This window comes from Bubalus bubalis, chromosome 1, assembly GCF_019923935.1.
Source record: "Bubalus bubalis isolate 160015118507 breed Murrah chromosome 1, NDDB_SH_1, whole genome shotgun sequence".
In the NCBI taxonomy this organism is placed as follows: domain Eukaryota; kingdom Metazoa; phylum Chordata; class Mammalia; order Artiodactyla; family Bovidae; genus Bubalus; species Bubalus bubalis.
In genome coordinates this window covers 26,299,267-26,322,785 of record NC_059157.1, presented here as the reverse complement: position 1 = coordinate 26,322,785, position 23,519 = coordinate 26,299,267, and the positions used below count along the sequence as shown (strand labels likewise).

At 35.8% G+C, this 23,519-nt stretch overlaps 1 protein-coding gene across 25 annotated transcripts in view; it reads right to left on the bottom strand.

Moving 5' to 3' along the window:
- Nucleotides 1-648: 648 nt before the first annotated feature.
- The window catches only part of PCM1 (pericentriolar material 1), an 88,602-nt gene continuing 65,731 nt past the window's right edge, over nt 649-23,519 (bottom strand). For 11 of the 25 annotated variants that reach the window (XM_025279471.3, XM_025279498.3, XM_025279480.3 and 8 more), the window contains 13 exons: nt 21,126-21,237; nt 19,276-19,437; nt 18,900-19,036; nt 15,107-15,241; nt 14,224-14,421; nt 9,868-9,930; nt 9,471-9,606; nt 9,018-9,178; nt 6,445-6,520; nt 5,852-6,108; nt 4,227-4,319; nt 4,021-4,135; nt 649-2,659 (listed from right to left, as the gene is read on the bottom strand). In XM_025279471.3, coding sequence (XP_025135256.3) covers nt 2,634-2,659; nt 4,021-4,135; nt 4,227-4,319; nt 5,852-6,108; nt 6,445-6,520; nt 9,018-9,178; nt 9,471-9,606; nt 9,868-9,930; nt 14,224-14,421; nt 15,107-15,241; nt 18,900-19,036; nt 19,276-19,437; nt 21,126-21,237 — 1,671 coding nt within the window. In that variant the 3' untranslated portion in view covers nt 649-2,633. Of the gene's footprint in view, nt 2,660-2,796; nt 2,892-2,916; nt 3,194-4,020; nt 4,136-4,226; nt 4,320-5,851; nt 6,127-6,444; nt 6,521-9,017; nt 9,179-9,470; nt 9,607-9,867; nt 9,931-14,223; nt 14,422-15,106; nt 15,242-18,899; nt 19,037-19,275; nt 19,438-21,125; nt 21,238-23,519 lie in introns of those variants that run through there. The other 14 variants (XM_025279405.3, XM_025279429.3, XM_025279484.3 and 11 more) reach the window with 5 other exon arrangements.

Below are 23,519 nucleotides of genomic sequence, written 5' to 3'. Positions count from 1 at the left end.
AAGACAGTGGACATTAAAACGTCGAGTTGTGCAGAAAGAACAAGAAATGCTGGTTCCTCCAGGCAAGGCAACTGAGCAACTGTATTTGTACAGTGAAACAAGTGAAACCCAGAGCCAGTTATTTCTTTGACAGATTTTTAAAAATGAGTTTTTTATATTAAAGAAAGTTGAACAAGAAATATACCAATCTAATTTTGAGTAAACATGAGGATTTTCTGTACACAGTATGTAAGACAGATGTAACTAAAAAATAGAAGCGCACAACTGCGCTGTAAAAAATGTTTCTACTTTAATAAATCTCGCTGGCTGGTTGATATGTCATTATCTTTCATTTCTTTTTCTTTTAATTGAAGCATAGTTGATTTACAATGTAGTGTTAGTGTGTGGTATACATACACCAAAGTGATTCAGTTATACATATACACATATTCTTTTTCACATTCTTTCCCATTATAGTTTATTAGGGGATACTGAATACTTTCCTGTGCTATACAGTAGAACCCTATTGTTTTCTATTTTATATATAATAGTTTGTATTGAGTTTTTCTTTTTTTATACACACTTAAAATTGTCAACTAAGCCAAAAATCTGGAATAAATTCTAAAGCATAAGTGAGTATGTCAATTTAAATGAAAATGCAATTCAGGGTTGTATGCAGGATACACATTTATTAACAGTGAAAAAGCATTTACCCAAAGTGAATGTTAAAAATACAAAGAGTACCTGCTGCACATTCGGGTGAGCTCAGTCGTGTAGGCATTATTTCAACCTGCCTAGGTTTCTCTCTCACTTATTTTGACCTTTCTTCCTCTTTTACCTCTAACCAAATTTTTAACTTAAAAATTAAGACAAACTACATATTGAATGCCTAACCCTTTAGCAACAGTTACCAGGGAAAAACATATTAAACAAGTTATCTGCTCTCAAGCACTTAAAACTAAATTATCTACTATAATAGAAAACAAAAGATCAGATTACAACAGCTGTTAAGTCAAATAAACAAATTTGATAAGGTTCACAGATACTACAATAACTTAAGATCTAAGTACAATGATTCCACTGTATCCATCTTTAATTTGTATGCAGAGAGAGAGACAGTCTTAATATTTAATGTGTAAGGCTTGGCTTGAGTGTATCAAAATGAAGTTTCTGTACAGAGTCTAGAAAACAAATCTAGAACTTAAGTATACATATAATATATATGTATACCTACTATGCTTCAATTTCCCTGAAGTCAAGCCAATTGAGTAATTCCTGCTTCTGGAATGATAGTGTTCTGAGTAAGTTTAATAAAGTTGGAGATATATGTTTCACATAATTTAAATTACAGAACAATATAGTCAATGTCCTCAGAAGGAAATCCTCATTTAATATTCCCTGACTGGACATTATAGTTTTACACTGAAGTATCAGGCAAGAATTTCGAAGGAATACCAACCAAATTCTTTTTTTATGGGGTATTTCAGTAAACTGTTGACAAATTTAAAAGACTAATTTGGAATAATTCTTCGTATTTTATTCAAGGAACAGTCTGTAAAGTTGACTTGTTAACTGGCTTCGTGAAGCCTTTAACTTGGTATACGGCAAGATGGGATCTACAAGTACACCACCTTTGAAAAGCTGATTTGCTTAGTGATAAAGAGGTCATGTAATTCTCATTACTCCATACAGTACTTCATCTGCACACCTGCTTCTCTCTCACTACACACACAGACAACTGCTACGTTTTGGCCTAAATTATCGTCTCAAAAAGCAAGGTTGTCCAAAAGCAAATAGAACCTTAGTGCTCTGGTACGTAAATTTAGTTCTATTAATCCCTACTTTAAAGAGCTTGGTTTTCCTTTTTAAAGTAATCACAATGTTACTTTCCTTGTTTAAGCGGAAATATTCTCTAATTATAGAAAATGTTCTCTCTTTTAACGTTTAAACTGAGGCAACACAGATATGAATTGAAATTCTAGAAAATATTTATCTAATAGATAATTATGTAAATTCTAGGTACTAAGGACAAGTATTCTAAACTTATTATCCAATTTGAATAGAATATTTATATTCTATAATAACTTCTCAGAAATCCTGGATACCTTTATAACCTGTCCTATTCTTGCAAAGGAATAAGACTTGCAGGTATCTAAAAGAATATCAGACTCAATAGCAGCAACACTGGCATTATTTGGAAGCCTGGCCTAAAGGCTGGGCTTTATAATAAATAGTATATTTATTTAACTCCTGACCATTGCTCTTCTCTGAACAGCCTAATTATATAGAACAGTGACTTGCTGTATAGAATTCAACCTAATTTTCAAAAAAGATAGTTTACAGATAAGTCCAAACTTTATTTAAAACTACATTTTAAATTCTACGTTACTAAACATCCCAATGGGGAAAAAAATCAGGACCAAAAAAATGAAAGAAAAAGAAAAAAACCCCACAGTGTATCAAGGCTTGAATCTGTCCAGAATTCAGTTTTTGATGTTTTAAACTGCCATGGGCAGAGATTAGCACACCTACCAAAAATGCAGTGTCAAACTGATTTACATTTTATACAGATTAAAACAGATGTTTATTTAGTGCCATTTTCATATACGTATTGATTATGTCAAGAAAGAGTTAGCTGAGCCTCTGGAGACATCTCATGTACTTTGGGCTCCCACTGTTTCTGAAAAACAGAATCATGGTTAATGCCTTATAAATTACTTACTGAGTTAATATGACCTTACAGAATTTAGTTTAATATTGTTCTCTTCCATTTAAAACTTTCAATTTTAATATAAAGTTATTAGAAAAGAAACTTACTTTGCTACAATAATTCCCTGATGACACCACCAACAGTTTAAAAGGCACAGGTAAGGGTTTCCATCTTAAGATGGCAGACTGAGCACATACTTGCTCTCAAAAAAGAACAAAACAAAAAATACATTATGGAAAAAAAAAAGTATAAAAATGAATAAATCCAGACCAACAAAAGAAGTGGTTGTGAGAGAACCAGAGGATAGGAGATAAAAACAAATTTCCAGAACGCTGAGAACAGATGGAGGCGCAGGGCAGCATGGAGGAAGCTGCAGCCCAGACACGCGAGGACAGGCAGCAGGGGAGAGGGTACCAACTGCAGCCCTAACAGGCAGGAATGGGCTGAAAACTGGGAGATTAACTGAAGGTTTGATACATGGTTTCTCTTCTCGTCACCCTATTTCTTAAAAAAAAAACAAAAAATCTTGAGTTTAATCAATTGATGAACAAACAGAAAATCCTTGACCTTAATGCAAGAAATGTTCTCCTCTGAGTGGCCCTTGGGTTGTGCTATTAGACCCAAAAAGAAGGAAATCTTCCCAGATTTCCTGGGACTATCACTTGGCTCTGCAATGAATCATAAAATCATCTTCAGGAAAGTATAAAAGATTTCATTTTTATAGTTACAAAAACAGAATATAAGTGTGTTTAATAAGGTCAATAAAGTATGAAATGAGTAAATCGAACAGAGAAGGAAAAAGGGAGGAGCAAGCAGTTGGGTAATGACCAAAACTGACAGAACTAGAAAATGCGTACATTTATAAGAACAAAGGGAGCAGAAAAACCAAAAATAACAGAAACACTGAAAGAAGAGGTAGGTGTAAATAACTTTTCATTTGGGAGATAAGAAACATTATCTAATTTTTAAAATTCAGGAAAATTATAAGAATAGTATATAGAGATATAAAGGGCCTCCTCCAAAAGAAGTGAAAACCAATGATTAAAAGAAATGGGCTCTTGACAATCATCACTAACTCCTCTGTAGCTTTCTTTCTTAAGCCATGTGCATCTATTACACTGTTAAAACTAAAAAATAGAAAACATTATCTGATAGTACTATTTTATAAATTGGGCAGTGGAACTAAAATTTTTATAGAATTATGCTTCCTTTCTAATGTTTGGCTTCTATCTTCCAGGTACTAGTAGCACATTTTAAAAACTAAAACAAAATGATGGTATCAAGATTCAGTAACTTTTCAGTGTGATATGATTAAAACTGCTAACTCTTACCAGGTTCTTTTAGTGTCTGAGAATTCCCAGCTAATTCTTCAGTCTGCATTGCACATATTTCACCAGATAAGTGGTTTTTCTGTTCTTCTTCGGCCATTTTCTTCCTTAGATCTGCCTGGAGAATGAAAATGAAAAATACAAAATCATTTTTCATCTTAACAATATCTGCTATATAACAACAACTGTAATTAAAGAGAGTGAAATACCTCTGAATATATTGTCAGTTTAAGTGGTAAATCTTCAACTTTCACAAAGTCTTCTTCATCAGATTTTTGACTTATGTTACCAGATTCTGCTTCCTATAAGATTAACAAATTATATTTAATGAAGGCAATCCACTCTATCTCTGGATCTAAACCAAAGTCATCCATGCCAAGAGATAAAGTGGATTCTCACATGTGTATAGATGTCAGTAATTCTGTCATATTTGCTTTTCTTCTATATTTAGCTCAATGAGTAGAAGAGAAATCTAGAGTTCAACATGAAGGGTTGCCCACTTGTAACGGTGGGCACACAGTGAAGCTTCTGTGCACCCATTTTACAAAGAGCCCGCTCATACAGGTTAAAGGAAGAAACAGTAGTAGTTACATTGAGGGCTAAAATAATTACGACAACCCTCATTTCTTGATATGTTAACAGAATGCATCAGAGCTGTACTCAGAAGAATATAACACAGACTTTCAATATCAACTCTGGAAGCTCAAACAGAAAGATGAGGTGTGAATTTAGTAATTCACAAAAGTTATTAAAAATCACCTCACACTGTTTTTCTGAAACCTGAAGCGTTTTCTCCCAGTTCTTTGATTTTTAATAGTATCATCACTCTACCAATTACCCAAGTGGAAACCTTAAGTTCTTTTTCCTGAAACATTTCTCACCCATTCCTCTCTCATTCAGCTCAATTTGTATTTATATGATATTGGAGACTCTCAACTCTGACTCCTCAACAACACTTCTTATACAGTCATCGGATTCATCTTCAAAATCCGTGACTCTGACCATTTCACTTTCTTGCACAAGACCTTTAATAGTGTTCCCTGCCTAAAATCCAAAATCCTTCAGGACCTTCTATGATCTAACTTCAAGTAAATTTTGAGCAAATCCCTTCTGTAGCAATTCTATGCACTCATCAAATAATAACAGTAAGAAACCTAATAAGTGACTTTTACAGTTTTCAAAGGAAAATTTTACTGTTAGTGAAGCAAATAAAACAATTAAGATACTCTTTCTACTGTTTCTGAAATATTATAAGCCCCCTTTTGCTGAGAAGCTTTGAAATTATATTATAAACATATCTTTTGGAAGAAAACTGATGTTGATTAAAAAATATGTGAAACATGTTCTTTAGACTTAAAGAACATTATTACAAATCCCTTCATTTTTACCCACAAGAGAAAGTATATAAAACATACACAACCAAAGGACCCAAAAAACAACCTATTGGCTATAAAATTAAATTGAAACAAATGTCTGGAGAAAAACTAAACTTACGTACTTACATTATAAATGCCAATTTGCTAGCTTACTTTTTCATCCTTCACTATAAATAGACAGGGACTCTACTGCTGTCAAATGAACTCTCTCAAGGTTACCACATACAATTCATCTCTTTGGTTCTCAAAACTATGAAAAGTAGAATTGTAGGTTTTGAAATGGTCATCTTGGTTCACTATCACTCTTCTGTTTGAGTTTAAAATAAGTCTGAATGAGAAATAAGTATGCTCCAACAGTTTCTAAACCCAAACGCAAAGTGGAGTTGTGTTTACATACGAGAAATGTTAACCTGCAAATGAAGAAAGGGGCACAGAAATGAAATGCACACGATACCTACATAGTCATTCACTAACACTGGAGATTCAGTATCAGGACTTCCAGCCAAAGAACTTTCAGGAGTCTCCTGAGCAGATTTCACTTCTTTGACTCTAGGCACCAAGGTTTCAATTTCAGTTAAAGGTAAAGGCAAAGGGTTAGGCTGACTGGATGAGTCGATGGTAGTGAGAGTGTCCTTCTGGACAGGGCTATTTAAAGGTTGCTCATTTTCCACGATACTGAGGTAACAGGGCTTCACAGGAGTGCTATTCTGGTCACCTGTCATCAAAAGAAAGTCTTAACATTAGTGTTATGCAACTGTCATTAAGTTTTACTAATGTGCCAAATAAAGACTAAAATGTATAAATGTATAATCAGACTACTTTCCTTACAAAATTTGTGTTTAAGTATTTGTCAACTTTTCTTTAACAGCTGTTTGCAGAAACAAAGCCCTAGCATTTTCTACACAGGATTTAGGGAGAGAAAAAAAGACATGTATCACGTCCAAAATACCTTCAAACTTCCATTAGCTAAGAATTTATATTTCTTTGTTTTTAAGCACATAAAGGACACACTGCAGATAATTTTAAAATGGAAATTTTAAACTTTTTTTACCTTTACTAGTAGTGGGTTCTTGTTCTGATGGGACATTTTTGCTTTCTGATGATTTTTCAAAATCATGCTGTGGAACCTAGAAGGAAAAAATAATGTCTTAGTAGTGGGACCTAAATATATAGTCACTATACAGGAGATGGATGGTATTTCCAACCTGAGACCTTCATACAAGGAAATTTTAAAATAATCTTCTAGAAGTGTTTCAAGAAGGCTGTGGTTGCAATTTCAAGATGGCTAAGTTTAAAAAGTTTACTTTTCTTAACTTCAGAATAACACAAAGAACTGGAGTATTATAGATTTTACTATTATTTTTTTCAGACCTGACTCTATATTAAATGAAACTAAAAGATACTTGCTTATATGTAGATGTTAACTGAAGGAAAGGAGAGAAGGATGAACAAGCTAACTGCTGTCTGTAGGAGGAGAGAAAATTGAAGATTCACCTCATAATTGGATGCCCCAGATTCTAGGAAGGAAGGAATACAGTGGTGGGGTGGGAGTTGGTGACAAGGGGGTGGTGCTGAAGGTTGTTTGAAGCTGCTTGAGAAAAACGTGGACACTTAAAAGATTCCCTCCCCAGGCTCAACAGAAAATTGGAAATTATATTTTGGAGGAAATGAGCTAGTGAGTCTCAGACCTGGGGGCACCATGGAAGGGGCAGGCTGTGGAAAGCATGAGTGACAGGATACAGTGTCAAAATGAAACGGAAGATCTAGCGCAAGGCTGTATAACGGTGGGACCCTCAGCCCTAACCCTACACCCAAGTTCAGAACACCAACAGCCAAGGAGAGGGACCTCCTACCAGGCAGAAGGAGATGGGCGGACCCTCCCTACTTTGGAGAAATTAAACTATTCCAATAGGAATTGACATTTAGGATTTTCTATCAAAGAGTTATCTACTTGGCTGCCCCACAGTAAAGCCCAAAAGAATTTCAACTGGCTTTTTGGTGTATTATTCTTTAATGTCAGCACCAAAGGTAGAGTGGATATTTGGAGAAAGCCTTTATGTGTAGGTAAGAGAAAATACTGCTCCCATGAAGTAAAAGGGTGCTAAAAAGAAGTAACAATCAGAAAAAAGTACTTAGAAATTAAAATTATGACAGTTGAACTAAAAATAATATCATAGAGTTAAGGCCAAATAAATCTCCCAGAAAGTGATAAAACAGATCAATGGGTCAATAAAATGAAAAGGAGAAAATAGGGCCAATTAACATCTGATAACATTTATTTCAGAAGAAAAGAAGAGAAAATAGTGAGGAAGAAATTAAAGAAAATTTACCAAACCTGAAAAACATGCTACAGATTAAAAAGACAACTGAGTACACCTAGTGTAGTGAATAAAAAAGACCGGCAACAATGTATATTATCACTGTAAAATTTCAGAACTCCAGGTGCAAAAAACTTCTAGAGTTATAAAGAAAAAAGGACATATATGAAAAATCAGAACTAAGAAAGGCCTTCAAAGACCTGAGCGGAAATGATTTTCAACACAGAAATACTGAGTTTTCTCAGACAATATAAAATGGCAACTAGAGAAGGGAATGGTTACCCACTGGCTGGTGGGCTATAGTCCATGGGGTCTAAAAGAGTCAGACATTGAGCAGGGGGGGAAAAAAAGTCAAGATATGTTTTGCACTCTTTCTTAGAGAGTGACTGGAAGATGTGTTCCACCAAAATTAGGTGATAAACAAGAAGAGAAAGGCAAGATTTGATTCCAGAAACTGAGACCTAAAAGTACGAAAGAGGGGATTCCCTAGCTGGTAGCTATCTATAGGTCTAAAGAAGAGCCAAACCCAGAATGGAGCAGGAAGGAAGAAAGCTCTGGAAAGGACAAAACTGACTGACTGGTTCATGAAGAAAATTCTGAGAGATTTATTAAGCTACTGGTGGCCAGAGCAAGCACTTGGGTATGTGATCAAAGAAAATAAATTAAAAATTGAGACAGTTATTAAATTTGGGTGAAAAAAACGTACAAGACTAAGCAGTAAACACTATTTGCTTAGCTCAACAGCCAGTAATATTTGCATGGTTCATTTAAATCTAAATATTTGATTAAAACAGATTTAATCAAAAGACGTGCTTAAATGAGGAATCATATGTGACCTGAGAGTCTTCACCTGCTATAACAGAATTCAAAAGGTAACATCTAACACATACACAAATAAATAAATACACACACATATTATTTAGATAGAGGGTAAACAGCAGAAGAAATCACACAAAGTTTTGCCTCTGGGGCAGGATGAGGTGAGGATAGGAAGGGGAATGATTTTATTTTATTACATACTACTTCCATGTAAAACTAGAAAAAACATAAGTTACAAATAAAAATCTAAAGTCATCACAGAGTTTTCAGGATTTGTTATTAAAATATTTTAAGTGCTTTAAATGTAAAAACATTGCTGAATAAAAAAAAATAGTAAGTGCTTTAGATTTCAATAAGGATATTGAAGAAGTCTATATTCATGAAAATGAGAATGGGGAAGCTGTTGATTTTAGCATGTTTAAAAAGAACATGCTTTTAGGTGTCACAGGAAGACTGGTGAAGAGTGTGTGAGTCTGCACTGGAATACCTGATCATCGTGTTCATTTTCTTCTGTAGTTTCAGTGTTAGCCTGAAGTGACGTCTGGACATCTACAGGTCCCTCTTCAAATTCTTCTATTTCTTCATCTTCATTCTCATCTTCTCCACTTCCGTAATTAGTCAAAGCCTGAGTTTCAGCTTTGGACAAATCTAAGTCGATTAACACACAACTTTAAGTAAAAATTTCAGCACTTACTTCATAACAGCTACCATTTATTGCATGCCACACTGTGTAAGTGCTTCACATACAGTATCTGAAATCTTCAAAACCATAAGTTCTAGGAAACTGGTGTTGATAGGACAGGTAACTTAGTCAGGGTCACACTGAAATTCAGAGTTGTCTGACACCTAATTCTATATTCATTCCACTGCAACAAACTGTTTCAATAAGTAATCTGTAAAGAACTAATGCATAAACCTAGTCTAGAGCCTTCAGACTTACTAATAGACACTGGACATTCTTCACTTTCTTCATCATCCTCTTGATCAGAAACATCAGATCTCACATTTTTGGGGCCGTCACCATCATAAACCTCAGACGTTTGAGTCTGCTTAAGTGTTTCCGTCTCATCCTTGTCCTAGCCACAAATAAATTTGAGTAATTAATTCCTTAAAGTACGTTTTTTAAAGGTATATAGTAAGTCTATCATAAAAATTAGTAAGTCATTATCTAATTAAAAAATATGAAGAATGATTTTAAATTTAGTTGTTTTTAAAAGAAAATAAAACTCTGTCAGAAGAAAGGATATTTTATGATCTACTTTGCTCTCTACCATTAAGGTAAAAGCTACTAAAATTATTTAATCTTTTGTTTCAAAAGCCACTAAATTAGCACATACTTTGTCTTCATCATCAATTTCTCCAGCAGGTGAACTGTGATCTCCTTCAAGAATCCTTTTGGCCTATAAGCAAATCGGTTAGGCAGAATTCAGGGGTGATCATTCATTATCACACTTAAGTACTCAGTAAACTTTAACAAATCCTGCATTCTTAAACCATCATCCAAAGAGATTACTGTTTTCTTAGAAATATAAATTCAACTCTTATTAAATAAATCTTTTAAATGAAGAAAAACAAAAAGCAACACAGTCTACCTGACATCTCCTTAGATATCTAAGAAACATCACAAACTTACTAAATCCAAAACAAAAATCTTGATTCCTTTCCTTCTAAAATCCCCGTCTCCCTTCAGTCTTCCTAATCTCAGTAAATTGCCCTTCATTCACAGAAATGCACAAGTCAGAATCAGCCTATACTTTATGTTTATTACCCACATCTGAACTACTAGACTGCATTTGACTCAATCGTCCTAATGTATCTACTGTTACACACTCAGAGCTGAAGCACTTCTTACTCACCCACTTCTTACACACTAAGAGCTGAGACACTTCTTACATGGACAACTGCAACAACCTTCCAAGCAGTCTCTCTGCTTCTCTCTCTACTCACCTACAATTCATACTCAATAACGAAGCCTGACAAATCTTAAACTGAGATTAGGACACTCCTCTCTCTCAAACTTTCCTATGAGTTTTCATCATGCTTAGAATAAAATAAAATATAAGGTCCCTACAACAGTTTCTAAGATTTCACAAACTTGTCCTATTTACCTCTGTGACTTCATCTCCTACAGGCTCACCTCATTTAAAGTGTTCCTGCCTCCCTGGTTTCTCTCTTCCCCAAAACATTCAATCCTGCCTAGAAGTTTTTACACTTAATGGTTCTCTCTGCCTGGAACTGTTACACTTAACAGTTCTCTCCTCTCATCTTCATTATAAACTCTTGTCCTTCCATAGCTTAGCTCACATTTCATCCCCTGAAGGAGCCTCTTGATTCTGCCATCTAAAGCAGTCCTCTCTATCATTTTTATCATATCATATCATCCTGTTCTATTTTCTTCAAGCTCTAAGTAATGGCTGAAATTATCTGAAACTTATGTCTAGAAGAAAAACATTACGAAAAGCCTGAAAAAGGTGGCCTGCCTGATTTTATCTACTTTAGATTTCTGCAAGAAGGGTTATCTTTTTATGTTTTGGGTCTTGACCTGTTTTTCCTCTTATGATTAGAGTCAAAAAAAGGGTGCTGGTGTCTCAGGGGAAAGCCTCCTGGTAGGCCTCAATCTCAAAAAAGACAGAAGGATCTCTGTTCCTTTCCAAGGCAAACCATTCAATATCACAGTAATCCAAGTCTATGCCCCAACCAGTAACACTGAAGAAGCTGAAGTTGAACGGTTCTATGAAGACCTACAAGAACTTTTAGAACTAACACCCCAAAAAGATGTCCTTTTCATTATAGGGAACCGGAATGCAAAAGTAGAAGTCAAGAAACACCTGGAGTAACAGGCAAATTTGGCCTTGGAATACGGAATGAAGCAGGGCAAAGACTAATAGAGTTTTGCCAAGAGAACGCACTGGTCACAGCAAACAAACTCTTCCAACAACACAAGAGAAGACTCTACACATGGACATCACCAGATGGTCAACACCAAAATCAGACTGATTATATTCTTTACAGCCAAAGATGGAGAAGCTCTATATAGTCAGCAAAAACAAGATGGGGAGCTGACTGTGGCTCAGATTCATGAACTCCTTATTGCCAAATTCAGACTTAAATTGAAGAAAGTGGGGGAAACAACTAGACCATTCAGGTATGACCTAAATCAAATCCCTTATGATTATACAGTGGAAGTGAGGAATAGATTTAAGGGACTAGATCTGATAGAGTGCCTGATGAACTATGGATGGCGGTTCGTGACACTGTACAGGAGACAGGGATCAAGACCATCCCCATGGAAAAGAAATGCAAAAAAGCAAAGTGGCTGTCTGAGGAGGCCTTACAAATAGCTATGAAAAGAAGAGAAGCGAAAAGCAAAGGAGAAAAGGAAAGATATAAGCATTTGAACGCAGAGTTCCAAAGAATGGCAAGGAGAGATAAGAAAGACTTCCTCAGCAATCAATGCAAAGAAATAGAGGAAAACAACAGAATGGGAAAGACTGGAAATCTCTTCAAGAAAATTAGAAATACCAAGGGAGCATTTCATGCAAAGATGGGCTCGATAAAGGACAGAAATGGTATGGACCTAACAGAAGCAGAAGATATTAAGAAGAGGTGGCAAGAATACACAGAAGAACTGTACAAAAACCATCTTCATGACCCATATAATCACGATGGTGTGATCACTCATCTAGAGCGAGACATCCTGGAATGTGAAGTCAAGTGGACCTTAGAAAGCATCACTACGAACAAAGCGAGTGGAGGTGATGGAATTCCAGTGGAGCTATTTCAAATCCTGAAAGATGATGCTGTCAAAGTGCTACAATCAATATGCCCACAAATTTGGAAAAGTCAGCAGTGGCCACAGGATTGGAAAAGGTCAGTTTTCATTCCAATCCCAAAAAAAGGCAATGCCAAAGAATGCTCAAACTACCACACAATTGCACTCATCTCACACACTAGCAAAGTAATGTTCAAAATTCTCCAAGCCAGGCTTCAGCAATACTGTGAACCGTGAACTTCCAGATGTTCAAGCTGGTTTTAGAAAAGGCAGAGGAACCAGAGATCAAATTGCCAACATCTGCTGGATCATTGAAAAAGCAAGAGAGTTCCAGAAAAAAACATCTACTTCTGCTTTATTAACTATGCCAAAGCCTTTGACTGTGTGGATCATAATAAACTGTGGAAAATTCTGAAGGAGATGGGAATACCAGACCACCTGACCTGCCTCTTGAGAAACCTGATGTAGGTCAGGAAGCAACAGTTCGAATTGGACATGGAACAGACTGGTTCCAAATAGGAAAAGGAGTACGTCAAGGCTGTATATTGTCACCCTTCTTATTTAACTTCTATGCAGAGTACATCATGAGAAACGCTGGACTGGAAGAAGCACAAGCTGGAATCAAGATTGCCGGGAGAAATATCAATAACCTCAGATATGCAGATGACACCACCCTTATGGCAGAAAGTGAAGAGGAACTAAAAAGCCTCTTGATGAAAGTGAAAGAGGAGAGTGAAAAAGGTGGCTTAAAGCTCAACATTCAGAAAACAAAGATCATGGCATCTGGTCCCACCACTTCATGGCAAATAGATGGGCAAACAGTGGAGACAGTGTCAGACTTTATTTTTCTGGGCTCCAAAATCACTACAGATGGTGACTGCAGCCATGAAATTAAAAGACGCTTACTCCTTGGAAGGAAAGTTATGACCAACTAGACAACATATTAAAAAGCAGAGACATTACTTTGGCAACAAAGGTCCGTCTATTCAAGGCTATGGTTTTTCCATTAGTCATGTATGGATGTGAGAGTTGGACTGTGAAGAAGGCTGAGCACTGAAGAATTGATGCTTCTGAACTGTGAGAAGACTCTTGAGAGTCCCTTGGACTGCAAGGAGATCCAACCAGTCCATTCTGAAGGAGATCAGCCCTGGGATTTCTTTGGAGGGAATGATGCTGAAGCTGAAACTCCAGTACTTTGGCCACCTCATGCGAAGAGTTGACTCAGTGGAAAAGACTCTGATGCTGGGAGGGATTGGGGGCAGGAGGAGAAGGGGACGCCAGAGGATGAGATGGCTAGATGGCATCACTGACTCGATGGATGTGAGTCTGAGTGAACTCCGGGAGCTGGTGATGGACAGGGAGGCCTGGTGTGCTGCGATTCATGGGGTTGCAAAGAGTCGGACATGACTGAGCAACTGAACTGACTGACTGAACTGAGGCCTCAGCTGAGGGGAAAAAATATCCAATTTCATATGTGATCAAGACTAATTCAACAGGGCATAATAGCTACAGGGATGTGCAACCATGGTCCTAAACTAATAACAAGCATGTGTGTTGGCTGAGGTGCTAACACTCCTGGGGCATCTACTGTGATTAACAATAGCCACGGCAGGCAGCTGGCCAATGGCCAGATCCCAGTCCCCTCTCTTCTGGATAAGCGGCCATAACATGAAGTAGATACGTGACACTCCCCTGCCACGTGTTCTGTCTTGAGCATCCCTGGTCTCGAGCCACTGCTGTGACTGAGATTCAGTAAGTGGCTAGTGTTACGTACTGACTTATAATCTGATTAACTCACATTACAAAAAAAAAAAAAAATGCTTCGGTGAGGTCAAGTATGATTTTATTTACTCATAAAGATCAAAAAGGACATTTATACACTAATTACAACTATTTCTATATCAAAATGAATGTCATTTACCTCTTTTGCATAAGACTGTATCACTCCAGCAGCTTCTATTTTCCTTTTGCATCTCTGTTTAACAGTTACACTATTATTATCCAAATCTTGCATGAGCTTAAAGAAAGCCAATTCATTAAATAACACTTCAGATATCTCTACAAGAAGATCTTCTCCACAATCCTTCAGTTTTCTGCCAGCAAATTTTGCGAGTGAATCCTATTCAAAGATAAACCAAATCACTTTAAGATTATAGCAAACTTTAACTATGGGTACAGAAATACAGATGATTAACAAATTTGAATTATAATACTCATGAAGGGAAAAACAATTTTATAACTTTTTAGTACTGAAAAACTTAAAACTAATGTCCAAGATAGGCTAAAAAACAATAGGTGAATATTACTAAGCAGGACTCTTGCTAGTCCTGCCCCCAGTTAGGAAGCACTACTATTACATAATTTAGTTACTGTTACAGCCCAAGAAATCTCTACTATCAACAGTTTCCAGTTTCTACAATTTCCCAGATTAGTAAAAAAAAAAAAAAAGAAAAAAATTGTTTTAGAAAATACCAAGGAATACTTTCTAAACATTCCAAACTTGAAGTGTTGTTCTTAGGTAGAGGAAAAATCAAAACAAAATTTTATTAGAGTTGGAAAAAGCCTTAGAGATGGTAAAGTTAAATGAAGACACAGGGCCTAATAGAGTATTTTTTAATTAAGTAAGGAATAACCTAAAAAGTATTACAGCATCATCCCAAATGGATGCTAGAATGAACATCTACTTGAATAAATTGTGTAATGCCAGAAATTGGGGGGGGGGGGGGGGGGGGGGGGGGGGGGGGGGTGGGGGAGTCCTAACCACATGGTACATACTGGTAAGTCATATAAGTACAAGCTCTTACCTGTAATATACTTCCAAGCTGCTTATGAAAGAACTTTACAAACTCTTTGCTCTCATTGTTTTGCTGAGTAAGGACCAAAACCATGCGTCTTACTGAGGTTAGAAGTTGAGAAGAACATACTTCATCCATGTGCTCCTGAGAAAAATTCTAGTTGGTTAAGATATAACTTACTTATTGTGTAAAAAGTGTTAATCCACATGATATATGAGATGGTATTGTTCTTGCATAAGCTCCTCAACTTTTAGAGGCACATTTGGAGACTTTGTTCATAAGAACAGCCAACTACACACACTAAAAGGTCTGCAAATTATCACCATATCAGATAATAGCCAATAAGAAACTGGCTGATTCAACATTTTCCACTACTTCCTTTCTGTACTTTAAGGAACTATTCCTGCCATAGTTTCCATATTGCCTGTATGCCTATTTGCAGTTCAGTTCAACTAATCGCACGATCATACTTCAACTTCCACCAAATTTCCTGTGTTATCTGCTAACTTTCCTTGGCCTTGGCACTGCTGAAATCCTGTGGGTTGGAAGACGTTGAGCAGCCCTCTGAAGTCTACCCAAAAAAATCAAAATTTGAAGTGAAACGAGACATAATCAAATAGTTGAAATCAGATCGTTAGTTCTACTAATTTTGTTGGCTTCAGAAACTGTCTGAAGTGATAAATTTAGCAAGGGAATCCTCATGAAAGAACAGAATCAGACACAAAATTGCAAATGCAACAAAATGAGATGGTTTCATTCCCTACACATGAAGGTAAGTTATATTTTTTAACATTTAGAAAATAATTATACATATCAAATAAATATCACTACCAATATACCTAATTTAACAAAAAAGACACATTTAAAAGTATTTATTGCATTACATGAACACAAAAATGTAAAATAAAAAAGGCAATACTACTCTGTTTATGGCTAAGATGGAAGTAAGCAATAACCTAAATAGAATAAAACAGCATATATTCTTATAATTTAGAGGAATATAAATATTTTAGGGGGTGAAAATATATTTTAATAAAGGCACAAAAATAATTGATGAAATTGATGTATTTGTTTAATCTCCTCAAATTCCTTTTATCTAGTCTCTGAGGTCCTTCTTGACGGTAAGTACTAAGAAACTGAGAAAGATCTTGTTCTATTGGCGGGGTCTATAGCAGAAAATCACGATACTTTGTCTTAAGTGCTCTAAGACAGGTACCAAGTTTCCCAAGAGCAGGGAAAAGAAGGAGAAATTCTGCCAGCTAATACATACAAAACTATTTCAGCTCAATCCTGAAGGATAAGACCAACAGAGGAAGGATAAAGGCCATTCTGGGCAAAGGAAATAACATGGGCAATGTGCCTTTTTGAACAATGTCAAGCAGGATACAAGGCATGTGGAAGGAACGGTTAAAAGGCTGGGATCAGGCTGCAGAAGTTTTATGAGCAATGCTGAATCTGATCTGGATCCTGTAGGCCAACAGTTTTCAACCTATATACTTGACTAGTTTAAAAACCACAGTCAAGGTTTGGTAGATCAATTCACTTACTAACATTCAATAAGTATTTACTGAGTACTACTACGTGCATGTATTATTCCTGGGACTGGTAAGACAGTGACCAAAACTATCTCTGATGTAACTCTTCATGACTTCATGGAGTTTACATGTAACAAGGGAAACAGACAAAATCAATAAGCAAATATTAAATAGGTTATAAGGTGATAAGCACTATGAAGATAAAGAAAAGTAGGTAAGGAAAGGGGAGATCTGTTCACCAAAAAAATAACATTTGACTAAAGCCTTCAGGGTTCAAAGGAGAAAGCCATGCAGACATGTGAAGAAACAGCATTCTAGACAGAAGTATCAGCAAGTGTCAAAGCCTTCGAAGCACCAGTAATGCTAGCAGGAGAGTTGAAAGATTAGAAGAGGAAGCAGAGACAGAACCATCTGGTGCTGCTGCGGGTGCTCAGGAAGAGGCTCAGGGTTTTAGTTTCTACATGCAATAATTTGGGCGTAGACAGATGGATCCTCCTTCCTCTCTTGGCTATCAAGCCTCTTTGGAGAAAACAGTTCCTAGAACTGCTTTTTCTCTCTTCTCTCAAAATACTCCAAAGAAAGCAATTACTTCCACCGAGGGAAGAAATGTCAGCGTACAGAAACAAAAATTTTTGCTGTTAGCATCTAACACATTGGCAAGTACAAGCAGGTTGTAAGAAATGAACCTAATGACAACACATTTTGTATTTTCCCAACTCTGAATGAAAAGATTGTCTTTTCATCTCTATTTTTTAAAATTTCCATTAAATGAGAATGTAAGAGTCCCATCTCAGAAACCAGTCCTGGCTTTCCTTCTCTCCCCTCTTCCTTGTTATTAAACAAAAAATGGTACTGCTTTACTTGTCTCATAGTTTCACTGTTGCTAGGAATATAAATTGTTAACCTTTCTGAGGGATAATGTAGCATAATGTCTCAAAAGTCTTAAAAATATTCATACCCTTAAAGCTATAAATTCTATGTCTAAGAATTACGTCAAGGAAATAAAAATGGGATGCATACTTAAATTTAGCTAAATCATTTAAGCGTTTTTCATAATAGTGAAAAACAAACCAGAAGAGAATAAACACAAACATTTAACAACAGGAACTAATAAAATAATTAACAGGAAATTCTGTTCTATGAATACTCAACCCTCACAGTAGCAATCATACAACTTACTACTGGCAGTCCTACTTAGTCAACTCTGGCTCTTCTGCTTTTGCACAACCTCTATATGTTTGATCACTGATCCTGGGCCCTAGTTCTAGGCTCCCTTTTCTTATCTAGTGCTGTGCTTTAGGTGACCCCATCTACTATTAGTAGGATCTGCTGATTTTCAAAATATATCCCATTTGTCTACTGTGCCCCATCTTTAGTACCACACCCTTACCTAAGTCATGATCATTTCTCGCCTGCCTCACTGTTGTTCTGACCCCTATACTCAATTCTCCAGAAACATCAGATTTTGTTTCTCTTACTTAAAATCTCCTACAAGTTCCCCTTCGAACTTCCAACAAAATCCAAGCTTTGACCCATGCCTATGACAGTCTGCATAATTGGCCCTTCCTCCTATTCCAACATCATCTCACACAAATTTTCCTATAGCCATATAGTCGTTCCTCCAGTTTCTTCAAAATGCCAAGCAAGCTTCTACTTCAAGGCCTTTCTCCATCTGGAATGATCTTGGCTTAAGCCATCTCTTTATTCACACCTCTGTGTAAATGCTCCCTCTTCAAGAAGACTTCCCTGACCATCCAGTCAAAAACACACTATCACATCACCATATTTTAATTCTCTGCATGGACTACCTGACATATATCTACTTATATGTTCTATATTTACTTATTTTTTTAAATCCATATTCTCATCCTATCATGTAAACTTCATGAGAGCAAAGGCCTTGACTTGTTCATTATTATGTCCCAACACCTGGCATAAAGTAGGTATTCCACAAAAATTTTTGAATGAATAATGAATCAATGTGTATATGTATAACCATTAAAAAATATGCAATAGAAAAATAGTGATCTAGAAAGATGTTTATGGTATCATTAATATTTGAAAAAAGCGGAATGCACATATATGTGGGCAAAATATTACAGAAAGGTTGACAAAATATTGACAGGCGCTATCTCTGGATAACATAATTATGAGTGATTTTAGTTTTTTCTTTTATCTGTTTTCTTAATTTACTACGATGGAGTCTTTGGCATGAATTTTAAAATATAAAACAGAACACTTACTTATTTTTAAAAATTATTACTTACCTTCAAAAAAGGAATGACTTCTTTCATAATTGCTTTAATTTGCCGGTCCAGTTGCTGAGTATCAATTCTAGGACACGGGACGGTAGCAACTTCACTCACGGGTTGCTGTGAACTATGATTTTCAATAACAGGAGTTTCTATTTTAAAAGAGAAAATGCTACATTAGCAAATAAAGTCTATGATGTGAAATATATACATTTATGCAAAATTCTAAAGAACATTGAATTCTGATGATTTTATGCTAAAATAACACAAAGGAACATCCATGTAGTTCTAGTACCGCTGATAATTAAAAGTGGTCCAAAAATTCCCATTATACATCAGGTGGGGTTCATAGTTCTTTATATATGGATTTTTTGTCAATTCAAGAACACACCTTCTAAATTATTACTAATCGTGGTTGTGGCAGCAGCACCATCGTCATCCTCAATGATCCTGCAGGTGCACCTGACGTCTGGACTACTTTCAGCCTCCATCTTCATATGCGTATAGTCTCTCATTCTGGCTAATGCCTGATCTAAGTGAATCACAGTGTCGCCTGTGTACAGAACAGAAATATTTCTAGAAGATATAAAAGCAAACTCTTTTCATGTATCCTATAAAATTTACTAATAAAAATATAATGTCTGAATATAGGGAAGAAAAACTAACTTAACAAGTTTCAGATACTGTACTATTTGGGTACTTGGCATGTATTACCACATGTACTTAATCCTTAAAATAACCCTATATAGTAGATGATAGTACCCTCATTTTCACAGAACTTAAGCAACTGCCCTAGGTTTCACAGCCAGTTAAATGTAGAATCAAGAATTGGAACCCAGGTCTCTTAGACTCTTAAGTCCATATGTTATTTCACATAAACAGTACAACAAAAAATAATTTCAAAATATCATGCAAATTCTGATGTAAATAATCCAACCTAATACAAGCAATTAAGGTAAAGACAAGACCTAAGAATGAGATTTCCCAATTCTCTTTTGCTCACTTCAGACAAAGCTAATGTTGAAGAACTGTAAATAAACAATCAGCTAATGAAACTAAATAGGTACAACTCAAAATCACTTGAGAACTCAGTAAGTAAAAAAAAAAAAAAAAAAAAGGAGAAGGTTGACTATAGATTACCTTTTCTCTATAATGACATGAGCTCAGTACAGACTTGATAGGTAATAATATTTAATAGATGGGAGCTCCTAGAGAGAGCTAGGGTTTAGAGTCCTCATATTAATACTTAGTAAGGCAAAAGGAAAACTTACTGCTTACTGAAAGGTACCTAACAATACAGCAAGGCTTGACCCTTTTCTTTTGTCGTGGAAAAGGCTTTTGAAATCATCTAAATCTTGTTTTCATCATATAAACAAAAACTAGAATTACAGGACATTATTCTAACAACTAAGTGTCCTGGAAGTCTGAATGAGTGAATACTCGGGGACATTTTGATATGCTACAGCCTGGAAAATGAATCAGGTACTTAGACATCTTTCTTTTCTCTAACTTTCTTTCCAAATTTAGGACTTGGGGCTTTTTTCTCTCTGATCTATGAGACTCTCTAAGCTTTTGTTTTACTACTGATGGAAAAAATACAATGTGTCATGCCTTAGAGTTGCCTAGGTTTCCAACAATAGATTATATATGCTAAGAAATTTCAGTTCTTACTGCAAATTACAAAGTTCACATTTTTATTGAAGATGTGACTGGATGAGGCAATGCTACCTCTAAATTCTTCTTACTGATTAACTAGAAGACCTTAAGAGGATGACCTTTTCTCTTTTTTTGAATTACATGATTTTTATTTTGAAATCCAACATTTAGTAAAAAAATGATTTCATTCCTTTATTAAACATTAATTGCCTAATATATGTGGCATGTCGTTGTTCTGGCAACTGAGCATTTAGAGTCTCTTCCCACAGAACTGACAAGGGATGACTTTCCTCTGAACTTCTATTATGCATGCTAGAAAACTGCTTATTTTCCACAAGAACATAGCATGGTAAATAAGACCCCATATCCTAAGTATATGCAGAAAGTCAGAAAGATGAGATGACTGGCCCAAAGTCAAAGAGTTAACAGTCAAGAGATGGCTGAATTTAGACTGTTGGATGGGTAGTGTTTTAAGTTTACATTCTTTCTACCACACCTTCCCTTTCTAAACTTTTGTTTCCTTATCAATGCAATTCAAAGACTTTATTAAAGTCATGTTCTAAGATTACAAAAAATTCTGCTTACCCAGAACATCTGTTGCAAAAGGCTCACAAGTTGAAGATACACTAGCATTATCAGCATCATTTTGCTCACTTATTTTATGTGTTTCTCTCTCAAAGTTCTTCTCAAAAGTTTCCTAAGTTGTAGTTTAAAAAAACAAATAAAAGTCACTATATTGCTTTTAAAATTATATGGATTAATATTAAAAATTTAACATAGAAACTATTTGCATAAAACACTTAAAACTGTGATATAATGAAAGTTATAAATGGTTGAATACAGAGTCACAGAGAATATCAAAACATTAAGTAACCTTGCAGAACACTTTGTCATTATGGAGGTGAAAACACATAGTGCCAGCTAATTACACTCTAACTTGGAAAAGGTAACATTACTTCTACACCATCGGGGAAATTCTATCTTCAAACTCTAACAATATCTAATACTTTACTATGATATCTGGTTGTCTCATATCAGAAGAAAAACACTGACGGCACCATTTATATTTTTAAAAATTTTTATTGAAATATAATTTACATACAACAATGCACCCATTAAGTGTACAGTTTGATGAGTTCTGAAAAATATACGCACTGAGGCAACCATCTTTCCTAAAGATAAGACCATTTCCATCAGCCCAGAGAGTTCCTTTGTATCCTCTACTCCCCACTCACATGATTTCTATCACCAGAGATTAGTTTTGCCGTTTCTAGAACCTTATATAAATGGAACCACTCAGTATATACTCTTCAGTGTCTTGCTTCTTTCACTCAGTATGTTTCTGAAATTAATCCATGTTGTTGTGTTTCAGAAGTTCATTATTTTTTTAATGGCTGAAATAGTATTCCATTGTATGGATATACCACTGTTTGTTTATCCATTTATCTGTTGATGTTTCCAGTTTGAGGCTATCATGACTAAAGATGATATTAACATTAGTGTACAAGTATTTGTGGACATGTTTTCATTTCTCTAGGATGAATACCTAGAAGAGAAATTGCTGGGTCACATGCCAAGTCTATGTTTAACTTTACAAGAACTGCCCAACTGCCTTCCAAAGTGGTTGTTACAATTTTTACAATCCTACAAGCAGTATGAAAGTTCCAACTGTTTCAAGTGCACACCAATACTTCTTTATTGCCCATCTTTTAGATGTCTAAAAGCTTTTTTTTAGATAGCTTTTCTAGCAGGTATGAGGTAGAATCTCATGTGGTTTTAATTTGCACACTGGCCATTTATATATATTCTTTTGTGAAACACATGTTCAAATCTCCTGCCCATTTTTATTAGCTGATTTTTTTTTTCTGGATGCACCCCATGGAATATGGAATCCTTGTTCCCCAACCAGGGATTGAACCCAGGCCTCCTGCACTGGAAGCATGAAGCCATAACCACTGGACTGCGAGGGAGTCCCTTGAGTTGATTTCTTACAATTAAAGTCATTTCTATAGTTAGGCTTTTTATACAGTCATTTGCCAGATATATGTACTAAGGCTGTTATTGCCTAATGGTATCTTTTGAAAAGCAGAAGGATTTTACTTTGATGAAGTCCAATTTATTTTTTTCCTTTCATATTTAGTGCTGTGTCCTACAAAATCTCTCTCATGTCAAAATCATAGTTTTTTTTTTTTTCTAAGTTTTATAGTTTTAACTTTTCCAGTACTGTTGTTGTTTAGTGACTCTTTCGAGACACCATGGACTGTAGCCTGTCAGGCTCCTCTGTCCATGGAATTTCCCAGGCAAGAATACTGGAGTGGGTTGCCATTTCCTCCTCCAGGGAATCTTCCGGACCCAGTGGTCGAACCCGTGTCTCCTGCATTGGAAGGTGGATTCTTTACCAGTGAGCCACCAGAGAAGTTCCTTCTACTACTATAAAGTAGTTTCAAATTTATTTTTGTGTACAGTATGAGTAGGAAGGAGTATCAATTATATTTTCACTGCAACTCATTTCACAACTATCTTCTTTCCAAGTTATTGATCTTTTAAAGTTTCTCTTAAATTATGAAATGAAAGGCCTGTCCCTGACTAAAGGAAATTCTGGCATAAGGGAACATGTTTTAAGAAATGGAAACATTTTGTTACGCCTTCAAGCAAGACCCAAAGGTAGATGTGACTTTGCCATTTTACAGCACCTGGAGTCGATGATAGAAACTGTTTATTCCTCTTCCTAAACCTCAATTCCTCATCCTCCTTAATTTATAATCTCCAGATGACTACTTCAGTTCTCTCTTTCATGGCATGGAAATGTTTACATGCCCTAAAAGGTATCTGAAAACCTCCATAAATGGAACTCCAAGGATCCTGGCTTAGTAACATGGAGAATGAGACTCTATATCCACTCAATATGGTAACCACTAGCCATGCAGCTAGTTAAACAACACTTAAAATTTAGTTCCTCAATCCCATTAGCCACATTAG